The sequence below is a fragment of the Trichoplusia ni genome, chromosome 15 (genome assembly GCF_003590095.1).
Source record: "Trichoplusia ni isolate ovarian cell line Hi5 chromosome 15, tn1, whole genome shotgun sequence".
Taxonomy (NCBI): domain Eukaryota; kingdom Metazoa; phylum Arthropoda; class Insecta; order Lepidoptera; family Noctuidae; genus Trichoplusia; species Trichoplusia ni.
This window is the reverse complement of record NC_039492.1, coordinates 8,428,363-8,450,607: the sequence shown is the minus strand read 5'-3', so window position 1 is coordinate 8,450,607 and position 22,245 is coordinate 8,428,363. Positions and strand designations below refer to the sequence as shown.

The 22,245-nt window shown below is 33.5% G+C and overlaps 3 protein-coding genes and 1 long non-coding RNA gene across 6 annotated transcripts in view; 1 reads left to right on the top strand and 3 right to left on the bottom strand.

The window, feature by feature from the left end:
* The window catches only part of LOC113501128 (myocardin-related transcription factor B), a 33,003-nt gene extending 23,839 nt beyond the window's left edge, over window positions 1-9,164 (bottom strand). Inside the window, exon 1 of one of the 2 annotated variants that reach the window (XM_026882155.1) lies at window positions 8,980-9,164. Coding sequence is in view for 1 of the 2 variants with exons in the window: in XM_026882154.1 (XP_026737955.1) it covers window positions 6,916-6,988 (73 nt within the window). In the remaining variant the exon portion in view is untranslated. The other variant, XM_026882154.1, reaches the window with a different exon arrangement.
* Window positions 9,165-9,758: 594 nt separating this feature from the next.
* Window positions 9,759-15,482, bottom strand: LOC113501133 (ethanolamine-phosphate cytidylyltransferase). 2 transcript variants are annotated; one of them, XM_026882163.1, is made up of 8 exons: window positions 15,281-15,482; window positions 14,754-15,004; window positions 14,322-14,388; window positions 13,754-13,831; window positions 12,626-12,785; window positions 12,097-12,285; window positions 11,286-11,444; window positions 9,759-10,945 (listed from the first exon to the last, which is right to left on the bottom strand). In XM_026882163.1, the coding sequence occupies exons 1-8, from the start codon at window positions 15,331-15,333 to the stop codon at window positions 10,763-10,765; spliced, it is 1,140 nt and encodes a 379-aa protein (XP_026737964.1). In that variant the 5' UTR covers window positions 15,334-15,482; the 3' UTR covers window positions 9,759-10,762. The 2 variants fall into 2 exon arrangements, with proteins under 2 accessions (XP_026737964.1, XP_026737965.1); XM_026882164.1 differs by having other exon boundaries at window positions 12,626-12,782.
* Window positions 15,483-15,666: 184 nt separating this feature from the next.
* LOC113501137 lies at window positions 15,667-18,773 on the top strand. Its single transcript, XR_003401265.1, has 2 exons — window positions 15,667-16,563; window positions 18,651-18,773. It is a non-coding gene; the product is annotated as an uncharacterized LOC113501137 (long non-coding RNA).
* LOC113501135 (meiotic recombination protein DMC1/LIM15 homolog) lies at window positions 17,982-22,206 on the bottom strand. The gene is made up of 5 exons (XM_026882165.1): window positions 21,455-22,206; window positions 20,560-20,727; window positions 19,914-20,016; window positions 19,388-19,555; window positions 17,982-18,263 (listed from the first exon to the last, which is right to left on the bottom strand). Exons 1-5 carry the CDS (start codon window positions 21,775-21,777, stop codon window positions 18,006-18,008), a joined length of 1,020 nt encoding a protein of 339 aa, XP_026737966.1. The 5' UTR covers window positions 21,778-22,206; the 3' UTR covers window positions 17,982-18,005.
* Window positions 22,207-22,245: the final 39 nt, after the last annotated feature.

The window sequence follows — 22,245 nt, the reverse complement described above, 5'->3', positions numbered from 1 at the left end:
TATCTAGTTAGAGACCCACAAATTTATTTTAAGAGCCGACCGAAATATTTTATGTAATTTATAACACTCCGGCCAATTTTTGAAGCTATCATTTCTCACATAAATTAACTTTATAACTAAATTTCATGTTTAATATAAAAAATGTGACGTTACTTTCAGGCAATGCTGGTTCTAGTAATATTACTTACATTAATTGGTTTAAGATTACATTGGGATGTATAAACCAGAAATTGAAAGTGTTTTGTCCGAGTCCAGTTGACACGGGTCCAAGATGCTGTCAGCAGATAACGGTAATGGTCCATGTGGTCGGCTTGTAATCGTATTCGACGGCACCTCCTCTAATCATACGCACGACGTATTGGTCGCAATGTTACGTGAACGTATGGAGCTTTTAAGCCCATGTCGTTATTGGTAATGCATTTGGCAGTAAACCACGGCCGCATACAATTGGTGTATATAACGCGTGGCGGCACGTCCATTACCTTCGAGAACAATGTACGATTACACCATAGCGACAAAGTAAATTTTATAATTGTTTAACGTATAAGGAATTACTTCAAGCTATATTTTATTTAGTAAATTAAAATATTGGACTTAAAACACGTTAAGACATTAACACCAATTAATTTAAACGAATATTTTATCATAAACATAATTTTGAAAAAATATATATCTTAAAAATTGAGCGGCACTCCCACCTACCATTTTACGAGACTTTTTAGAAAAGAAAAGTATAAAACAGAATAGTACATCGTAAAGCAACGCAACGAGGTCAAGGTGGGGATTTAGAACGAGGACGAGCCGGCTAATTACTCAGCCACCGTCAATAATACATATGCCATGGAAAATAACAGTGGTGATGGACAAAATCGATTAAGAGCAAATAAGAAAAAAATACTTAAGCATTCTAAGGAAACAAATTATTTACGGCTTATCAGACTACATTACCATCCGTAACAACAACAATATTTTTTATCAACAATACCTAAATGAACGTAAGTATTCCAATAATTTATGACACTTTTACACGTCATATTGGTTACGTTTTAATGTGAATAGATAGTTTGGATCGAACAAGTGGTTTATACATGAATTACACAACTACAGACAGTCAGTGCCAAAATTCTATTTGTGACGACAAACCGAGACGGGTATATTTAACTGCCACCCATAAACTGTCGAATAAGTAATGACTATAACAACACACTATAGTTTCCAACAGGATTAGATCCATATTAAAGGATTGCAAAACAATAGCTTTGTAATGCTTTAATATGGATCTACATCCTTCCGACTATATTCTATTTTTTCTTGACATGCTTATACGCATCCGCCAAGTTGGAAGGATACTAATTGCTAACCCATTTGACTGAATATTTCTGTTGGCTATATGGACGCTAAATAAAACTGAGTCGCGCTAGTTGGACATAAAAAGTTTGATAAAATAATAAAAATGGAAATAAATAAATAGCCTGCTACTGCTTTAGGATACAGCAACAGTTTATTGTTGGTATGTACTTGGGAGATTAAATTTATAAGTTTAATTAGCGATTATGAACTTTTACTTACGCATTGCATATTAAAAGATCTATCTATCTAGCTAAGCTTAGACTTAGCTATAAGATAGATAGGCCATTACATGATACAATACAGTTAAATTGCAAGATGATTAATAGTAATAACATGCATTTTGAAGTGCTTCAAGGAATTCCTTGACAGTAGTAACATTTTACAGAAGAGCCTAAAGGTGCACTTTATTTTTCTAATGAGTAAAGCCATTCTGGAGTAACTGCAATTTAAGCAGCTTAATTCAGAGATAATGCCATTTAAACCACACATTGTGTTCGAGCCACTGTTCTCGGAATAATTATGAGTTTGTTTGCGACTCCTCAAAACAAACATTCCGTTCCTATGTGCGGTACGCACGACCTGTTACACTACAGTCGAGACGCCGACGCTTGTTGCATAAATAGACTCAATTCTTGGATGGAAATTCACTTTTATTTTAGGGCCGTCATCGAAAACATAGTCATAGTTACTGTACTATTTTTCGTGAAAAACAACGAAGCATGACGCCATGAAAGAAAACTATAAAAAAATACGATTAGTCGTCCGCCGTGACGATATAACAGTTTTATTTTCAACAGTCAAACATGAATAAGCCAAGAATATGTTACGATGCCAATAAAATGAGACGTGTTAAGAATTTGGAAATGTTTCTATAAATGCACTAATATAAATAGCTGAGATGAAAGGGTTTCTATGTTCGTGAATCGTGACATTAATATTATCTCAAAGTAAACTGGATCATTTCTGTTATTACTAATTACTTGAAATCATAATTATAGTGTGCCTTAAAATGTGTCACTAGCATGGTTAATTTAGTGGAATTCGAACATATTCCTCTTATTTCTGATTGACAATGAATGTGATTTGTGTAACATGTATTATGAGTTCTCAACTCTCAGCTGTGGTGTCTATCTCCGTACTTATATGTGCGTATGTGAAATATACTGATGTCTTATTTGTGTGAAAGATTACACATCAAATTTAAATGAAAACACTTACAACGTTGAAAAGCTGTATTCCTACTAAGTAAATATACCAACTGCTTGATTAATTAATCACTCGTTCTGTTTCTTTTAATGATTAATGTTTTTGCTAAATAAAATTTAAACAAGTGACCTAGTTTCGTGTATTCATTAAAATTTAGTGTAAACCGGTTTTTCATAAACTCATTAGCTTTTCTGAGAAATAAGCACCTTTGAACTGAATTTGTACTACTTTTATTCAGACCCACAATCCGTAAGTTATATATTTAAGGCAAATGAAAGTCACGATGACATAACAGGAATACTTGTGCACATATTTGCGAAGGCATGTGTTGGGCGGGCGCCGCCGCACGTGGGTGCTGGGCGCGTAACCGGCCTACTATGCGAAAACAATTACGTTACGACGCCACGGTAACATGGACAGTGTTAAACCAACGGATATTTTGCAGCGGATACCCGTTTTACGGAGGATTTAACTAGCGCAAACATGCGACTGGTGACGAAAACAGGATGATAGATCCAAACCGCGGCGAGTTCTGAAGAAGTGCACGAACCAAAGAAAATTTACGACACTCGGTGTATGCTGTGTTTGTGAATTAAGTTCGATGCATTTTAATGCAATCATGTGACTAATTTAAAAAGTTGATGGTATCCATTTAAAGCTAAAACCCGTACATGTATTAGTATGGTTAAGAACTTAATCACTTCAGTATTTTGTGATCAGGTGTAAAAGGGTTTGTTACCCTTCTTGGGCATAAATGATAAGGGAGTATTTATTGGACCTACCTTAAAAATATAAAGCTGTTACCTTTTAATGTTGTTGTTGTTATTTTTTACAAGAAGGATCAGGTTATTCCGCACGATTCCTATTCCAGTAGACTTAAATTTCGTTCAGCAGTTAACGCATGATAGAGTAACAAACATCCATCCGTCCATCATCACAAACTTTTACATTTATAATATTAGAAGGATTCGTAAACTTTGCCTAAACTAACAAACACGTAGCAGATAAGTTGTAGTGAAATCGACAAATACTGATTACAAGAATAGTTTCTTAAATGAGATTTTAATGTTATCTTTCGCAAATTGTTATCAGATAACATGAAAAAGGCGAATCTTAAGCTTGTCTTTTAGGATATCCAAGAATGAATTAAATAGCTGAATATAACTAGAATCATAATAATACAAGACAATTTTACCTAAAATTTTAACGTTTTTCACAATATATCACGTTAAACAAGATTAACGGTTATTTTCTTCAAAATATTTAAAAGTTCTTGCATTCCTAAATGGACGTGTTGACGAAATATAACTATTTTCGTAAACCTCTAAACGTGAACGTATATAGGTTAGCCACAGACATAAACAAAAATCAGAATGCATGCATCACGCAATGATTTTAAGAAAACTTCTTAGAATACAATATCTGTACTAAGGCTAAGTTTGTGTTAATGTTCTATCTTTAGAAACAGTTTTATTACTATGTTGAATATAGCGATTATGGTTTTGTGGTTAGCAGTTTTACAAGTTTAATATCATCATAGCAATCTGCGCTGAATACAACGTTCTACTTTTAAACAAGCTTAATCACCTCGTAACGGTGAACTCGTGAATTAGTCAAATGCATAAATAACGCTGCAGTTATTTTGTGAAGTAGGTTTGGTACATATTGATATCGTAATAGAAAGTAACTGTATTTCATTAAAGTGTGTAAATCTCATTTTTTAACATTGCACCTTGACCCATAACACCTGTTGTAGTGGATAAAATAGTAAGAGCTACAAAGTCACACAACACCTACACAAAATTATTATGGATATGGCCTTGGACAAGGAAACTCAATTAGTGCACGTAATTTTGAACATCTTTTATTTCCACAGAGCACTACAACTTGTCAGCAACTTGACATCTTTAGCAATGGGTTCACTAACAGTTTACCAGGGGCATGAATGGGCACGTTCTTAAATTGAAGAGATAATGGAGATGGCATTAAAAACTTGTTCAGGTAAAGGCACGAAGAACAGGCTTGTTATGCAAAATGTGAACCTATAACGAAGTCCTGAGAAGAAAACCATAGAATAAGTAAAAGCGATTGTAATTAAGGAGATGAATTCCAAAATTGAATAGAGAAATTGACAAAGTGAATAAGCTTTGTGCGCTTTCCCTGGGATGCAGAAAATAAATCTTATAGATACAAATATAGTCCATTGAAATGTTTCATTTGGGTTGCGTTTTTAAAAGGACGCAATTTTATTTGTTTATTTGTTTCTCTAAAAAACAAAAGGCTAGGCCTAAAAAAAAAAAAATTCAATGGACTAATACAACTGAAGGTAGAACTAGTGAGTAAAAGGGGAATGAACTAATTATACAAAGAGCTTTGATAGCTAATGACAAATGAATACACATTTTTCCATCTCAAAATATACATATTAATAAAGCGATAGACGACAATATATCGGGCCAGTTTGATCGTAAAGCTACGAGAGAGAAGTGACAGCTTGGCAATGGTGCCTAACCACATAGTACTACGTCGGTTATGAATGATTTTACAATTCAGAAAGTTGTGGAAAACGAACATTTTCATTATTATATATATTTCTAGCTAGATCATCATTACTAACTAAAAGAGCGAGAAGTACTATGTTCTTTAATTGGCTGGTTGTTTTCCGAAGATTACTATTTGTTTCAACACTCAATAGAAAGAAGAGAATAATGTTAATGATTTCATAGGGACTAACAAATCCTAAAAACAATTCCTAAACCAGGATTCTTCTTATTTTGATCTGATTGTGCATGTTCATATTTTGGCGAGCTTTATAATGATGATCAATGATTTCATTCGAAGCGTCTCGGTCTGCGGTTGTGGTCTCGACAGGCAATACTAATTAATCGACGTGCAAGCGGTCTGGCCAGCTTCGTCGTCGCGCGTGACGCAGCACCTGTCACAACACCGGCACAGTCACAACACACCCTCGCAATTTACTACACAAACCAATATTGAATGCCACTTATTATTCGCCAAACCCGTTTTCTGACACAATGTCCTTAAATACAGTTTCTTCCTTCTAAACAGAAAATTAAGCAAACAAAACTCTTGTATTAGAAGGAACTTTTAACTTATCCTGACCCAATACCAATGTTTAATCTACAAGAAAAATTGCAAGGCGTTCAATATGTTCTGTCATATTTCGTAATTATTTATTGTTCAATGCAAGGCACTGACTTAAAAATACCAAATAATTAATCCGTTCTCGAATAATTGCAAAACAGGAAAACCAAAAGAAATGAATCATCTTTGCATAAGGTCGACGACACATTATTAAGATACTGTAATAAAAGTGGTTCAAAAATCCGCGAAGCACTGACGAGGTGTGTTTCGAATGGTATAACAATGTGCATAGCGCAACATGTAGTAGAAGGTAAGCTTGAATACGCATTTGTTTACGAGCTTTCTGTTACATAAGGTGGGGAATGTGGCCCACTCGTAGTGAAGTCTGAACACCTATTTATACGCTCTTTCCATTCCCGACTGCGTGACACATATTACTTAGTCCAGTGACTAAGGGCGGGCTAAAGATAATTTTCCTGCAGCTCAATCATTAACCGAATCTGCATGTCCGTGTTTTATTATTTTAGTACGTGTATTTTATGACTTAATGTAAACAATGCAATGCTGTAACCGACATGGTTGATCGACTGACTAAATATTTAAAGGATGTTTTCTTCAAAAGATCTTTTAAATGATTTACTTGAATCTATGTACTATGATGACATCAAATCACCTTAATTACGGTACATAACTAAGTTAACCAAGTTGATAGACTAAAGACATGAGGGAGCAGTTGCCGACGGCAAAATATTCCTTTATACCCAAATCAAATTATTGCAGTAAAAAATTAATGACTTAACATTTCCCTTATTGATTTTCCGTTCACTAAGAAGTGGTATGGTATCATACACACAAGATTTATGTTATTAAAATCGCTATTACTAGTTCAAAAAATTACCTACTACTTCAAATTATTAATCTTTCTAAGAGCGTTATTTATTGCGGTTATTCAGATAGTAATCTTTATCCGTAGTTAAAATTGTTTGTAATTCTTAATACATATTGTTTTTATTTTAATATTGTTTTTATTTTATTCATAGAATATGAGCGAAGTTCGATTTTATGTTAAAAGACACTACCTTGCTGTACATTTACAATTAATTGAATACTGTCAATAGTGATAATTCCGTTACTTAGTTTCCAAGCTGATAACAATATTAGTCAACAAGTAGGTTAAGACACCGAATGTTAGATAAGTTTGTAGTAATGTTTTGGTGTGAGTCCTGCGCTGCAAAGCAATGTATGTGATCGTACCGTCGCAGTGCCTGCAGCGCTTGGGCTCCGGGGGTGCGAGCTCGTCGCCGAGTTCGCGGTGTCGTACCGGCATGGCGGCGCATCCCGCGCCGGCGCCGCCACCACCCGTGTGTCAATACGAGGCTCGCGCGCTCCACCTCGACCGCTCCTCTAGATGCGGCGGCGTCGCAGCTGCCACTGAGCCCAACCAACGTGCCGCCCGCCCCGGGCGGTAGGCGGCGCCCATTCTCAAGTTATTTTGGGCGGCTGTGACTCATAGCTCGAACTGCCCGTGGCGAGCGGCGCCTGCGCATCTCAGGCTGTGCGGCCAACAGCGGTTAAGCCTACACTAACTTGCGACCCGAATTTATAGGCAGTATTGTCATCCCTTTTAGAATAATAAGCCTTAAAAAGTTTTATGCATTAAACTATCAGAACAGTTATTTTTTTGGATATAAGAGTGTACTATTATGTTTGAGCTTTGAAAGATACTATTCCAGTGCCAGAAAATTAACTAAGCTGTACTTAGAACTCAAGTCATAATTTTTTTATTTTCTCTTGTTATGACTTTTATTATTTTTGTCTTTATAAATCAAGGGGCTTATCTCCAATGCATTTTTATGACGTTGGCACAGTGTGCTTTATTTTTCCCATTAAATATGGGAAATTGAAAACACCTTAAGATGATTATAGAAAGAAATATACGAATGGATATCTCCAAGTGCATTTACCAAAGGCATTCAATTTAACTCAATTACAAGTATGATATATTATTCAATCTAAATACAGTTTCTCGAAAACATTTTTTCTTACTTGAATACTTTCTTCATCTGTCATGTTACTAATGAAACATCATTTCTTTTATATAATTGGTAACTTGGGTACCAATTTACCAAAAATTTCACCTTAACTTAGAGTTGATCTATTAATGGCATATGTAAACTACATAAATACTTAGCTGCTTTGATTTTTACAACATAAAAAATATATATTGAGTATTCTAGCCAATGCATTTCCTTAACTTTTTAGTTAATCAGAATGTATACCTTATCAGGAACTCAAGTAATTTATAGCATAAATTTTATCTGTATCTAGTTTTCCAATTAGGATTGCAATTGTCAAAGTTAAATACATATTTGAAGTTGTCTTTCTTCAGTTTTGTATAAGTTGTATATTTGTTGAAACTCAAGAAGAACCTAATAAGATGCAGATATTCAAACACCTGAAAATGTTTTAAATTATTTATGCCCAAAAAGGTTAATGGAAGAGTTGAGAAAGCATGCATCTTTGATTTGTTTACAAAAATCCATGAGTAACAGTAAATCTTGCATGATAGTGTTTTACAACTATTGACATCATAACTTATGTCACTTTATCATAATCCATATCTTCATAACCACCCATAATGATTAAATTAATCCATTTATCTTGTATGTTCAAATTCAGTAAACGCAATTTCTTTTAGAAAATTTGAAGGATTTTAATATACTCTTTGTTCATAGCAGTATAAAGAATGTAGCTTACTGATTTACCAGTTCGTAAATGTAGGTATGTGTCAATGTGAATTAATGATCACCAATTTGTATACATTTACTGTTTACTTTACATTGTGGACTTGACCTTGCTTCCGAAACTTAACTAGGTCTGAATAATTAAGTTTTGAAAGGTAAAGAAAAATATTTTGCTCAAGTCGATGTAACTTGTTTCTTTTGCCGGCGTGATCATGGGACATAGAAGTATTGGTTAAAAGACAAAGTTCAACAGGTTGCTAACCACATTTTTGTTCTTTATAATATACCATCCCGAATTTCTGTTAACCAGCGATGGAACCACAAGTTAATAATAACTTACTAATGCGTAGTGTCTGGTTACCGAACAAAAATCTACCACAATTGAACCATTTGCAATGCGATATCATGACTATTCTTGGACAAACAATGTATATTACTATAACCAAGCTGAATGTTTATGCTGAATATGAATAATAAAAAGCTTACATACAACGTGACATCGCAATAATAACTAGAAATAGACCAAAACGAAACAGATTGAATACAACTGTGGGCGGCTACGCAGAAAACTTACCTTTGTGATGAAAATATTTCTTTCTTCTATAAAATCCAAAACTTTAATATGATGGTTTCTTAAACAGTCCAGTTCACTAATATTCCGTTACACCACGTCACTGTGAATTATTATTTCACAAACATAGAAATAAATATGCTGCTCGTTTCTGCCATTTTGGATATTTGAAAAACAGTGTTGCTATTATCAAAATTGAATAATCTTAAGAATTCGAACTCAAGGCTTTTAGCACGTACAGCAGTTGAGTAGTATATCAGAATGTACTCTGTGAGTTGAGTATAGCTTGACCACAACCGCTGTACCGCTACCTAGGAAAGCGCGGCGAGAGCGGGGGAGGGGTAAGAAAGAGTATGAGTTCACACGAGATTGTAATTCAAAATACCTCAGAAATATTATTCCTTTTCCAATGTAAACCAAAAGCGTGACGGTTATGCGATTAACTGCTCCAAGCTGCCTTTTGATTCTTTAAAAATTAAACGTCTGGTCGCTTTCTCTCTCAGTGGTCAAACCAGGTCAAACAAAAGACAGAACAACACATACATACATAACAATATTCTAATTCTCCCAGATAGTGCTTGTGGTCTTAGGAACTTACCATATTGCCGCCATATCGTGCTGGTAGCTCGATGCTACCCTTCTGTCATCCACTTTTGGGCAAGAATACGGCGCGGCAAGTTATACTTTCCTTTACAGTCGGAGGACCAAATATAATCACTACCTATATTATAATTAGGCTGATAGTTGGTTTAACGACAAAATCACATAAAAAAAACAGCAAGTATCTTTATACAACTTTTATTTAAATAGAGTACGATCCATAAACATTGCAGACCCTGGATCTACAAAATGAATAGTAATATTTAATTAATCTTTCTTCGTTAAGATCTAAGAGAGCTGGATAAAATGTCTCCTCTGAGAGTGTAAATTATATTTAGTAACAGAAATAAAACATCAACAAAAACAATTTGTACACAACGTCAAACTAAAATTAACGTACATAATAATTATTAGATCCTAACTAATTAACAATATTGTAAAATAAACAACATTGAACAAATTCTAAGATTGGTTCCAATTATAAACCAATAATACATAATATTGCCAATGGCACAATAAAAGGTAAAATTAGCGACATTTCATATAAGAACTAGTGTTTCGAAAATAGAGTATTGTAAAAATAAATAAACATATGGGACACATCATTATAATAAGAAATGCTCATTTCAATAATTTAATATGCCATCATAAAATGATAATGTTAGAAATATGCTGAACACCATAAACAATAATAATCTTTACTATTCGATTCATCTATAGTACAATAAAAGTATCATATGTTCTATAGTAATATAATAATGTATATTGTAATTAATAGGCGGGCAAAAACTGGAATTTTATTAAAACTATTAATCAACACACAGTTATTATGTATATAGAATTAGAATGCTTCAAAATAAAATAAATAGTTTTAAAATACATGTAAGTTACCAGTAATATACCAGTTACATTATTTCATATTCTTGTATTATGACTGTAGAAGCAAGAGGACAAAAATATAGAATAAGCTGATCGACTATCGATTATTTTAATTTTTTTATTAATTTTTTTTTGGCAATATCATAGAAGAATGCAATTGAAACATTTACCATAACAAGTTTAAAGATTATTAGCAGAAGTTTATTATATCAATAGTTGACCGGTTTATTCTCTAATTCTAGACCTAAATAGCACATCTAACACATAAATATTTGGTAAACATTTAATTTAATTTAAAATTAATAATTTAACTATTATTAGTAACTTCACAGTTACCATTCTGTTTCAAATGCTGATCATTTTTCAAAGCTTTCGTAATAGCCAGTTCTTTTTTCTCTTTGCGCGTATTTCGTACCTCAAATTCGAGACGATGACGTATTATTCGTTGAACAATGTCTTCCGTTGTCATACTATTGCCGGAATTTAATATCTGTAAAATTATAAATATAAATATAATTAATGTTAGAATTATTATTATAAATAAGCATATTTTTCTTTCCTTAAGGAAATTAATTCCAAATTAAATTTCACTTTTATTGAAACTCAAGAAGCTGTACAATACATCGACGTTGACATGAACCACTATGAAGACCTTTTATCAAATTGACATTGAATCTTACATTGAATCAATTAACTTCAATCATAATAATTGTTAAGGCATTTCAGGCTGTCACATAATTTTAAATTGGCAAGTTTATAAGCTAAATGTAGAATAATACAAGGATATATGAAAACAAATTAATACAGGGTGTTGCTATTGTGATACATACCTTAAAGCAGCCGCGTTGCTTGGGTACTCGGTAAGGGTCGATGCCATCAGCGTCGGTAGCTATGGTGGTGACGCCGTGACAGACCACCTTCACCCGGAAGTGATCCATGAGCTCCGCGGTCACGCTGTACGGAGCGCCGATTACCACCTCATGCACGTACTGTATACAAAAATAATTATAATCATACAACTGTATTAAGCCACTTCCTTCCCTATTAAATAATTGTGTAGGATATAGGACAGGATACAGCTATCATATACATCATATCACATACGAACAGTTTCCCGCGTTTTAGCAGTAGGGATCCCCTTTCTCGTCATTATTGGAATAATAGTTTCGAGTATAATTGATAAAAAAAAATGTCGCAAGTTTTAAATCATAATTGTCATATTTGAAATACATTTCTACTTAAAATAGTATCTTTAACATTAATGTAGGAAAACGTCATTATACAGACAAGACGTGTGGGGCTAACAATAGAAGTGTGTTGATAGATTAGCTATCGAATGGTGAAGGACATAGGCTGATTGCAAGAAAATGTCTGAGTTTATATCACTCACATGTATTTGATAAATATAACATTGATTTCATGAGTCATCCAAATATTGCCTGTTATATCTTTATCGCCGCTCTTCAAGTTTATCACTCAGATCTTTATTACGAATGGTATTTGTCATATCTGATATATTAATAATAATATCATGTAAAATATAGGGATCAACGTGCTTTGGCCCGCGGTATTGTCTGTATGAATATCAATTATCGCGCCACATTTTCCTCACTTTTACCACAGCAATAGCGTTTTGTTTACCTTACAAGCGAGGACGGACAATACTCGTTCGTGTAAGTTCATGATGGGATAGTTGGAACCTTTGTATCGGTTCACTTCGAGGTCGGTGTGTAAGCCCACGATCAGAAAGTCTCCTTGCTTGTGCGCCTCTTCTAAGAAGTCCAAGTGTCCAACGTGGAACAAATCGAAAGCGCCAGCAACGTAGACGACCTGTACATAAAAAAAATGTTCTGTAGAGATTTTAGATGAGGCATAGCAACTCAAAACGTGTAGTCAAAGAAAATTTCAAAAAAGTGATAATGTTTCGTTAATAAAGGAGCATTCCGGAAGTATTAGGAGAGAAGTGTTATGCATCGAATTTCATTTAGAGCCAGCAGAGAGAAAGAGTGTGTTATTTTCTTAAACGGTGTGTTGGTGTTAAGTGGCTCTTAGAGATTGATACAAAGCCTAGTAGAAATAAGCCTAATATAAACATGTGTAAATAGTTTAATACATAATCAGAGTTTTTATGATACTTATAATATTAGGCATACATATATTTGTTACGTACCTTATCAGTTGGTTTGGGTGAGAGGCCACTGCTGAACTGTATAATCTTCTGTGTGGTAGGCAAGAACTGTGAACAGCCGGTGTATGGCGACCGCGCGGTGGAGTCTGTTCCGAGGTTCGACGAGTGTTCCAGCGCCACGGAGTATTCTTTGTCACCTCTCCTGAAATCGACATGTCTTAAGTGTAATTAATTAGCAAACGTTATATACATAACGTAATTTTTGGGCCTATTAATTTAATTATGCAGATAATTCGAACACTACGTTTCAATAACTACTTAACTATAAAATGTAATGGATTGTTAAGACCTTAATTAACATGAAAATATTCCTTCTAAAGCTAAGTGTTTTGTAGCAACGGATAGCCGAGTGGTTTAGGTTACCACGCCGAACTCACTGAGCGCAGCGCGTCGCGGGTGCGATGCCCGTTCTGGACAAATATTTGTGCGATCCACAATTGCCTGTTCTCAGTCTGGGTGCATTTGTGTACTTGTCATCATATTTTGTAAAATCCCTTGCGATACAAGAATTTAATTCTTTAATGCGAGAGTCGTATTTAAAAAAAGAATACAATCTCTAAATAAAAAAGCAATACTAGAAGGTACTTTATCTTCAGTAACATACATTTATTTGTAATGACTGCTAAAATAAAACAGTTCAAGGTAATCTATAAATTATTCTAAATTATATTATTTAGCACTTTCATTCTGACATTTGCATAATTGAAATTCATTAAAAGTGTCGTCAATTTATTTACTTTACTGAACATGTAATACTATTTTGTGTAGCTTTAAACTGTAAAACTCAATAGTAGGATAGTTTGTGAGTTGTGATTACACATTGTTTGTGTCTTCACACCAAACAACAATATTCATTTGGATAAATTTGTATAGATATAACTGATGATTACATGTCTTAATTGCATACGTGTCATTAATATATACATAGCTTCAGATAGGCAGATTAATGATGACTAAGATATGATGGATGTCATAAACAGTGGTTAACACCGTAGGATGCAGCAATTATAATAGTCTGTTTGTGATCTGATGATAGTTCCAATTCTAAACAAGTCAGGATGATAAGCAGCAATATTTAAAGTATAAGATGAAATAAAACAAATTATTTACTTGAAATGTTCTCTTGTAAGTAGCAACATGCGTCCCACGAGATCTGTGGTGGAAACACCAGCAGTTCTCTGCACTTCCCTGGAAAAGAGGGTTTCATACATGAGACTCAACTCCAATGAAATATGTTTACATTGCTGTATTAAAGTTTGGTTTCTGCCTCAAACATGTGTTTTATAAATAGCATCTAGCATTATAAACATACATGTGACTAACAGCATTCACTTTATTTTGGGAAATGCATCAATTGTCATTCATAATAATGTCTGGGAGAGATAATCATTTTCTTACAAATATTCTATTGCTTATTTCTGCACTGATTTTTTTAGTACATATCGATTCTCATTTTACATACCTAATGAACAATAAAGCGCTTTATAGCAAGGCATTTAATACCCAAGTTGGTAATAATAATTACTTTGCAGTTGAATATTATTCTTATAAAAATTGTTTAAAAACGCAATTTACATATCTGTTAATACACTGTGAATAATTTATACAATATTTCCTGATTATAAATAGGCAATAAATATTTTTACGACATATTTTATGGAGCTAAATTTTTATTTACCTGTATCTACCAGCTTTCTTCACTAAATGATATGTATCAATTCCATCAGCAGTCACTGTAATGTCATCTGGAATGAAAAAAGGGAAAATATTAAATTAATACATATTGAAAATTATTTTTAAACTTATTGTTTATACAAGGATAATAAATTTATATCATTCAAAATCATCACTGACACGAAATGTATAATAAGTCTTACACAAAGCATAATGAAGTTTAAACAAAAAAACTGAATAAAGCAATATACAAAAACTGTTACTTATTTCAAGGTTCTACAAATAATACAAAATGTAACTATTATACACATAGTTTCTTTGCAATTGAAGGTGAAAAAAACAATTTAAATACATGGCTAATATCTTTTTTGTCCAATAAGAAATTTCTTGTGAATTGAATTAATGTTTTTTTTTTATAAAAAACTAAATAATTTACCTCCATGCACACAGAAATCACACTGATATTTATCCAATGTTTCAAGTGTAGTCACATAGGGTGCACCCTCCACCACTTGGTCAACCCACTTGATAGCTTTAACCATTTTGTACCGTTCCTCTTGAGTAAATACAGGGGGCCCTTTATGTTTAGAAATTTCTTCATCTGTGTGGACTCCCACGATAAGTACATCGCCTAATGCTTTAGCCTGTCTTAACGAATTTGCGTGACCAAAATGCACCATATCGTAACTGTAAGACAAAACGAAGAAAATCACTACCACGAATATGTCGAGTTTTTAAGGGAAAGCATGTGTGCACTACTGCAAACAGAAATCGCTCGCGCCGGATGTTTTTTTAATTATAACAAAGTTATTAGCTAAGGTCAATTTATGAAGTACATTTGGAATAACTGGCATCAAAATATAATGCGCATCATTATTAACACTGAACGATACTTATGTGTAACGATTTCAAATAATAGCAACCAAGAAGACGCAGTAAAAATAAAAACTCGATCTTACTCACCACCCATCACACCACACGCGAATTTCCTTTTTATTTTCATTTTTTTCACTCATTTTTATACTGTCAGATTTGATTTGAAATGTATGCCGATAATTGCTACTTTTTAATTTTATTTTTTATAATCAAATTAAAAACGCAAATAACAACCAAACTCAATGAACCTCCGCCCACCGAAAGACTCACGAATCTACTGATAAAATAAACTGTCACGTTTTTATTCGGCCTCAAGCGTCATTCGACAAATGTCAGTTAGCTGGTATTCTCGCTACAGAGTACTAACATCGAGCCGTACGTCGTACAACCTCTTTTGGTTATAAATATTTACTTTTAATCTAGTTACTTATCCCTTATTTTGTTAGTTTTTGTTTAAGTAAATTCATTAAGTCACAATACATAATTTTTAATGTATCATGAAACATTTATTTTTACCTTAATGTCATGGTATTTAATGAACTTAAAAAGTGTAAAATTTCAATTTCATAAATCTAGTATGCTGTATTAAAGTTAAGACCTGAGTTATCTTAGTTTAATATGAAATATATAGACCACTGATTAAAAATACTGAAACTAACAAACGCCGCAACTATCACCTTCCCAAGCTCCCAACATTTGATGTCGAGCCTTGAAGAATTTTGTTTAACTTCGCATAAAATTTCAGTTCTTTTGATTCATATCCTAAAATTTTGCTGTATCCAAAAATAAGTTCTGCTGGTTAAAGCTAATTAAATAAATGGGTACATAAAGTAAAATTAAATAAATTAAATGGGAACTATGGTAATGAAAGAAGTTCTAATCGTATTATTTAATGGATATTAAGTATTATTAGAAAGTTTACGTGATTTCTAAGTCACGGGTTTCATTCAAGTAAGGTACGTAATTGACTCAATACCTATATTTGTGTGTATATGGTAATACGTTGTAACGTAAATCATAAACGCATGGACCTGTTTATCTAATCGCAAAGAGAAGCTTAATTGGTTCGTTTGAATCACGCCACTATGAATGACGAATACAAAACGATTTCGTTAGTGTGTGGACTTTGGCTCAATTGGCTGCATAATTAGTAGGAGAGCTGAGACGACCGCGGGTTACAGAAGTTATCTTAATTATCTTCCGATTTACAGTTCGATGACATCTGGGAGGAAAGCCATGTGTTCTCAGATATAAGGAAGAAATTTGTATTTTTACATATCTGCGGTGGAAAACTAAAAAAAAAACACTTTGCTGTTCGCCTCAGCGCAGCCCAAGCTTGACCGGGCTGAGAGATGGACAGAATAAGCTTAGTATGTACATAGATATTTAGTCATAGATTTATGGTATCGTTAAAACTATGGCTCTCGGCTCGCCTTGAAATTCTACAAGGGGTAACTTTGATATTTTTCACACCATTAAATAATAATAATAAATGCGGATAACATCACATACTTTGTTCTGAAACCAAAGTAACTTGCTAAAACACTTGTGTTTGCTTGTGCACTTATGGAATTCAGATACAACAAAGGTACTACAAACACCCAGGCCGGGGATCGAACCCGGGACCTCAGAGGTAGCGACACCTTGAAACCGGTGGGTACGCCACTCGACCACGGAGGTCGTCGTCATTGGTACCTAGATGAGTGCCATACTAACTCTATTCCTTCGACTATCATGATTTCTTATAACATAAATTCAATTAAATAGATACCTACATTAAAATTTGTCACTACCTCAACGGCACAGTTTCACCAACATTCATTCTATGCCTCAGCGTGATGATGGATAAATTGACTATTCAAATGTTCCTTACATTTTAACGCTTCAGCTTTTTACTGAGTACACATTACACATTCCCAGGTTTTAAAAAGTTCTCTTTAATTTTAATATATATAGGATTTAGTTATAGGACCCCAATTCTGCTATCTACAACGGCCGATGAATGAATGTTTTTTTTCTTAAAATGTAAATTTTTGTATTCTCTTTAGCAGATTTCTATACAATAATTGGAAATTCAGTGCAGGAGGTATGCTTAAGGTCAGTACAATTAACTTTCAATTATTGTATTGGCAAAATGCTTAATAGAATAGGAAAAATTTCAAATGTAATTCAATTGCCATTCATTCATCGGCCATTGTAAAAAAAGCAGAATCAGGGCCCTGTTTTGAACTGTATTTAATTATTTTGTAGGAAAAATTCTTAAGATAACACGAATAGTGTAAATTTAATCCAATTGCCATTCGTTGATCGGCGTAAATAGCAATTGGGCCCTATGTAGATGGTTGATGACTGTACCTTGTATAAGTTACGACGTCATAAGTTTGCTATTTACCTACAATACCTGCGTTTAACAACCTATTATCCGATAATGAGTTCTTAATCAATCAAGGTACAACGTTTATAAAACTCGATGATTCTGCTCTGAGTATTGTCGGTAAAATCCTCTTATCTAAAGACATCAGTAGAAGATTACTTATATATGTAGTTTGTAATCCGAACGCAACAGAATGATTATACAAACATAATTGTGTATGTACGGATTAAGGAACAGTTTGAACGTCGTCGTAATATTTCTGGTCAGTGGTTAGAACATTACATTGTTCCATAAAGAATGGTTCAACAGAATAAGTAGACTGTGGGTATGGCCAAATTATTTTTGAGAGTTAGGCCAAAAATGGAGAGGCGTAGACGGAGGTCGGTCGAGGAGATTGTAAATTAAACATAGTCGTAATCAACATGTAAATAAGTGCATTTAGTCTTTTGCATCAGCCACACCGCCGTTGGTAATGGCGAAAGTAGCTTCACTTTCCGGTAAGTCCGGCGAGTCGTATATTTTAGCGATTCGGTTTTCTCCCCGTCCCTTCCTGAGTGAAATCCTTGTGGTGGAAGCGTGTGCTAGGATGTTGCCCCCAATGGGTTTCTTAGGATCAGCTTGAAACGACAAGGTCGCCCCAGGGTCAGATGTCATTTGATTCGTAATGAAGACAGCCACGTTGTATTCTTCAGATATCTATAAAAACACATTCTAAATTAGGTCCCAACCGGTTTCAGTTAAAATTGAATGGAGGTACGAAAATAAATCGCACAACTACCTATTTCTTGACCTTGATGTTGCTTAAATATTCAATTAATAAGTTTGAAACAATGTAAGCATAGTATGACAATAAGTAAGTAACTAATAATTTATTAAGTGAATAATATGAAGTTATATTCCATAAGCCGAACGCTTTTCACGTAAGTACAATAACGTACAAAACTTTAAGTTATTCATGATTCAGCATTAAAAGTAGTAGTACTTAAAAGGATTGCATATACTTTTTTTCTGCTAAATAGGCACGTACATTATTTTCTATTGTTTTATCCAGAGGAATAATATTAACACACGATTTGTTCACAGCCGGATGCGTGTTTATCTATTGAGACCAGTCAAGTGTTGCGCAGCGCCGCGCCGTGATCTTGAACTCTACAACCTACTACTTTGGAATTTTTCGAATAAATAAATTTGTTTAATTTTACGTACTATGGTAGTTTGTCTCCTTTTGCTTATACACGACCGATTCAAATTCTTACCATAGCCCTTCGAATTTGAGAAAACTTTGACATGATGGTTAATTGATTCATTCATCAATCTATGATTAATGGTTAAGTTTGAAATGTATTTCATAGACATCATGTAAACAAATAAGTTATAGGAATCAAGTTTTGTAGGAAGGACGACCCCTACTTTGGCAGTCGACAATGTATCACCATAATCGTTATTCAGTTGCCGAAGTTTGATAACAATATTTTTTATTTATTAAAATATTACAACATAACTCTGCTCCCATTTTTATGATAAACGAGAAGATAATGTTAGTAAAATTACCATGTAATTATCAAAAAATGTATAGATGCGATTTGTGTACTCGCAGAGTTGACTATCGGCTTAATTTACGTCTCATAAAGAAATACACGAGGCCTATGAGGAAAGAAAATAAATTCGAGGCAGTGCAAGTTTTCGATACCTGACGATTTAAAAATCCAAATACCTAGACAGAGAATATTTGTTATAAGTTTGTACAAAAAGCTTGTATAAATCGAAAAATCCTCTCTAAAATAACTATAATAAACTCAGCATATTATATTAAAACTTACTTTTTGTAGTCGTGACAATACTTGGGCCAGCTTTTGTTGCCTGTCAGCCAATTCACCGCGTCCAGAGAAGTCGACTCTAAACAGAGCCATTATGGAGTCTATAATGAGCAGCTTGAATACACCAGCTTCTTCATGGAACTTAGCTGCCACAAAGTCTAGTAGTTCCGCCTTGAAGTGAAGGACACACATGTTGTCGTAAATATAAAACTACCGAAATTAATGTGTTGAATCGAACTAATTTAGTGTATTATTATTTCATACTAGAAGATTATTATCTGAAAGTAGGTGCTTAATGGTAAATGGTATTTTCCAGCTAACACGAACTGTTTCTTCCTGGGTGCTACAAGGACACAATGACATACAGATAACGACTAGCAGAATTTTCTTTTAGGAAGTATTTATGAATTGTAGTGAAGGTCAATCACTATTCCAATATTCCAGTAGATCCAGCGATTGTTGCCCATGTATGCCATTTCAATTTATTGTATCTACATTTATTAAGTTTCAAGTGGTCATTATCGCTCACCTGATGTTCTGATGTGTAAGCTCTGGCATACAAAACGTTATCTAGTACTGCACTTTGATCTAAATTGAATCTGTCTGCAATTGGCCTCAGCCTGTCCGGCCGGCTGTCATATTGTTAAGGAATTAGATAACTGCTATCTATATTGGATAACTATGAGATCATAAAAGTTTGGTCACACTCGATTGTACACTGTAAAGTTCTGCCTTCTTTATATAAGGAAGGTAAAACTAGTTTCTTAGTATCTGGTAAGTGAGATTAATAAATCTAAATACATAATTCATTAGGTTAAACATTGGTAAAACTACCTGACAAAGAATTTCCGTTTGTATTAGCATTAAATTGTATTTGGTAGTTCTTTGCCCGTAAATTATGATGACGCAATAATGTTTAAGGAAATATTAATTAGTGCTGCATAATGAGCGAACATTTAATGTTTACTTTTCAAGAAGTATATCTCTAAATTCCTATTTTTTGTGTACCTATATGCGATTTTGTTTAGTATTTTCTTTGATAAATTTGTTTCGATATCTACATTTCTCTTATCTCTCTGGGATTTACAGCACGCAATATTTTTTTTTAATTTCCTATTCGAATTTAAAACACTAAACGTTAAATTAAGGTCGTAATTTTCTTAATAAAAGGATACAAAGTATGTTCAGTATCAAGAAACATTACTTTCCCACCGTGATAACCCGTTGAGTTTGGTATTTGTGTGGTCACACAAAGGGTATGAGAGAGTTGAGTTTTTCCCGTGCGAAATTCGCCAAACACTTCTGTTATGGCCATCGATTCAATGCCACCCGCCAACAACTTGCTGAAACAAAAAGTTTTTTTTGGCAAATATGAAAAAATATCATGTATAATATTGTTTTAACAACCGCAATAATAACAATTGACATAATAAAACATTTACGTAAGTATTGTCTCCGCGACTGTATCGTTTACTAGGTTACTCAATTGTCAATAACCAATATCATAGAAATGGTTAATGTATTTTGTATCTATCTATTTATATTGTTTTCTTAACAGAAAAAGAAAAAAAGTACTTTTACGTGCTATAACTTAGAACTTAGTTCGGTGATAGACCCAAATTATTGATACAGCTTATCACATGTACATAATTTATAACAATTTTAAAATACGTAATAGAACATGTCATGCCACATTATTATCAATTCACTGATAACTAGTTCGACTCAACAAATTGGGTAAAACGTGTAGATATTCCTATCATGTGTTGTAAACAAAGCGATACTTATAGATTGGCGCCTAACGCCTGTGATTTATTATGGAGCAATGACTTTGAAAAGTAACTTATACATTGAATTAATAATCTATACTTTTATTTGCTGAAGCGTTGTTACGCTTACGTTTATAGACAAGGTAACTAAATTTATTTTTGTGTTCCATCACTCTAATATATATCAAGTTCTGGAACGTTTCTAGCATATGATGCTACAATTTGAATACGACACTTTTCTTTGAGTTTTAATTCATACATTAAGGTGGAAAGTAATGTGTAACTTGTTTGTATTACTTACTCTAACTCAATACTTCCAGTACTAATTTTAAAAACTTGTTTCCTTCTATCACTGACTTCTAACGCAGTCATAAAACCGAGACTAACAAGTTTTTGACAAGCTTCTTTTATTTTCTCTACTTTAGTATCAGAAAATCCTTTTATATTACACAATTTCTTTTTAGTAGACATCTGTATCCCTTTTATTGTACATATTCCGGCTCCTTTTAATTTCTTTATATCAGCCACATTAATACCGTGCTTTTGTAATAAGTCTACATCTTGGAAAAAGCTTTCTTCCTCATCATTTTCAGATATATTATCGTCTAGTGCTTGCTCAATCATATCGGTTCGTAATAATCTAATTTACATTAAAATATCACACAACAGACACACGTACAAAATTCACTCGAATTACATCGAATTACAAAATTCCCGCGTTAAGTTGAACGACCGAAGTCACAGGTAAAAATAACCATTGAATTCGTGACGATTGTCTATGGATTGCTTTTGTATTGATTTTTTTAACGGAGCTTTTACTTTTTCATAAAAGGCTGGAAATTTATAACGATTTATGTTTATATGTGTCAGAAGAAATTAAAATTTAATTTGATTTGCTTCTCCCAACTATATTTTTGTGTTTAACACAATATAATATGATCCAAGTTCGTTGCATGCAAATTTATTTATACTATTTCTACAATATAATTTAAAACTTAATGTTATCCATAATCATATTTAAACACCTATAAAATGTCCAATACTATGCTCCAACTAATCAGTTAAATTAGTAACTCTGTTTCACAGCGTTAC

What these genes read in the sequence shown, in the direction of transcription:
- LOC113501133 (XM_026882163.1), bottom strand. Translation starts at nt 15,333, where the DNA reads ATGAGTGAAAAAAATGAAAATAAAAAGGAAATTCGCGTGTGGTGTGAT. An exon ending in TGATTTCTGTGTGCATGGAG is followed by an intron (nt 14,389 to 14,753) that starts GTAAATTATTTA and finishes TTTTCATTCCAG; the next exon opens with ATGACATTACAGTGACTGCT. An exon ending in TGTCCGTCCTCGCTTGTAAG is followed by an intron (nt 11,445 to 12,096) that starts GTAAACAAAACG and finishes TTTTGTATACAG; the next exon opens with TACGTGCATGAGGTGGTAAT.
- LOC113501135 (XM_026882165.1), bottom strand. Translation starts at nt 21,777, where the DNA reads ATGATTGAGCAAGCACTAGACGATAATATATCTGAAAATGATGAGGAA. An exon ending in CTTACACATCAGAACATCAG is followed by an intron (nt 19,556 to 19,913) that starts GTGAGCGATAAT and finishes CTTCACTTCAAG; the next exon opens with GCGGAACTACTAGACTTTGT. An exon ending in TATTGTCACGACTACAAAAA is followed by an intron (nt 18,264 to 19,387) that starts GTAAGTTTTAAT and finishes GTGTTTTTATAG; the next exon opens with ATATCTGAAGAATACAACGT.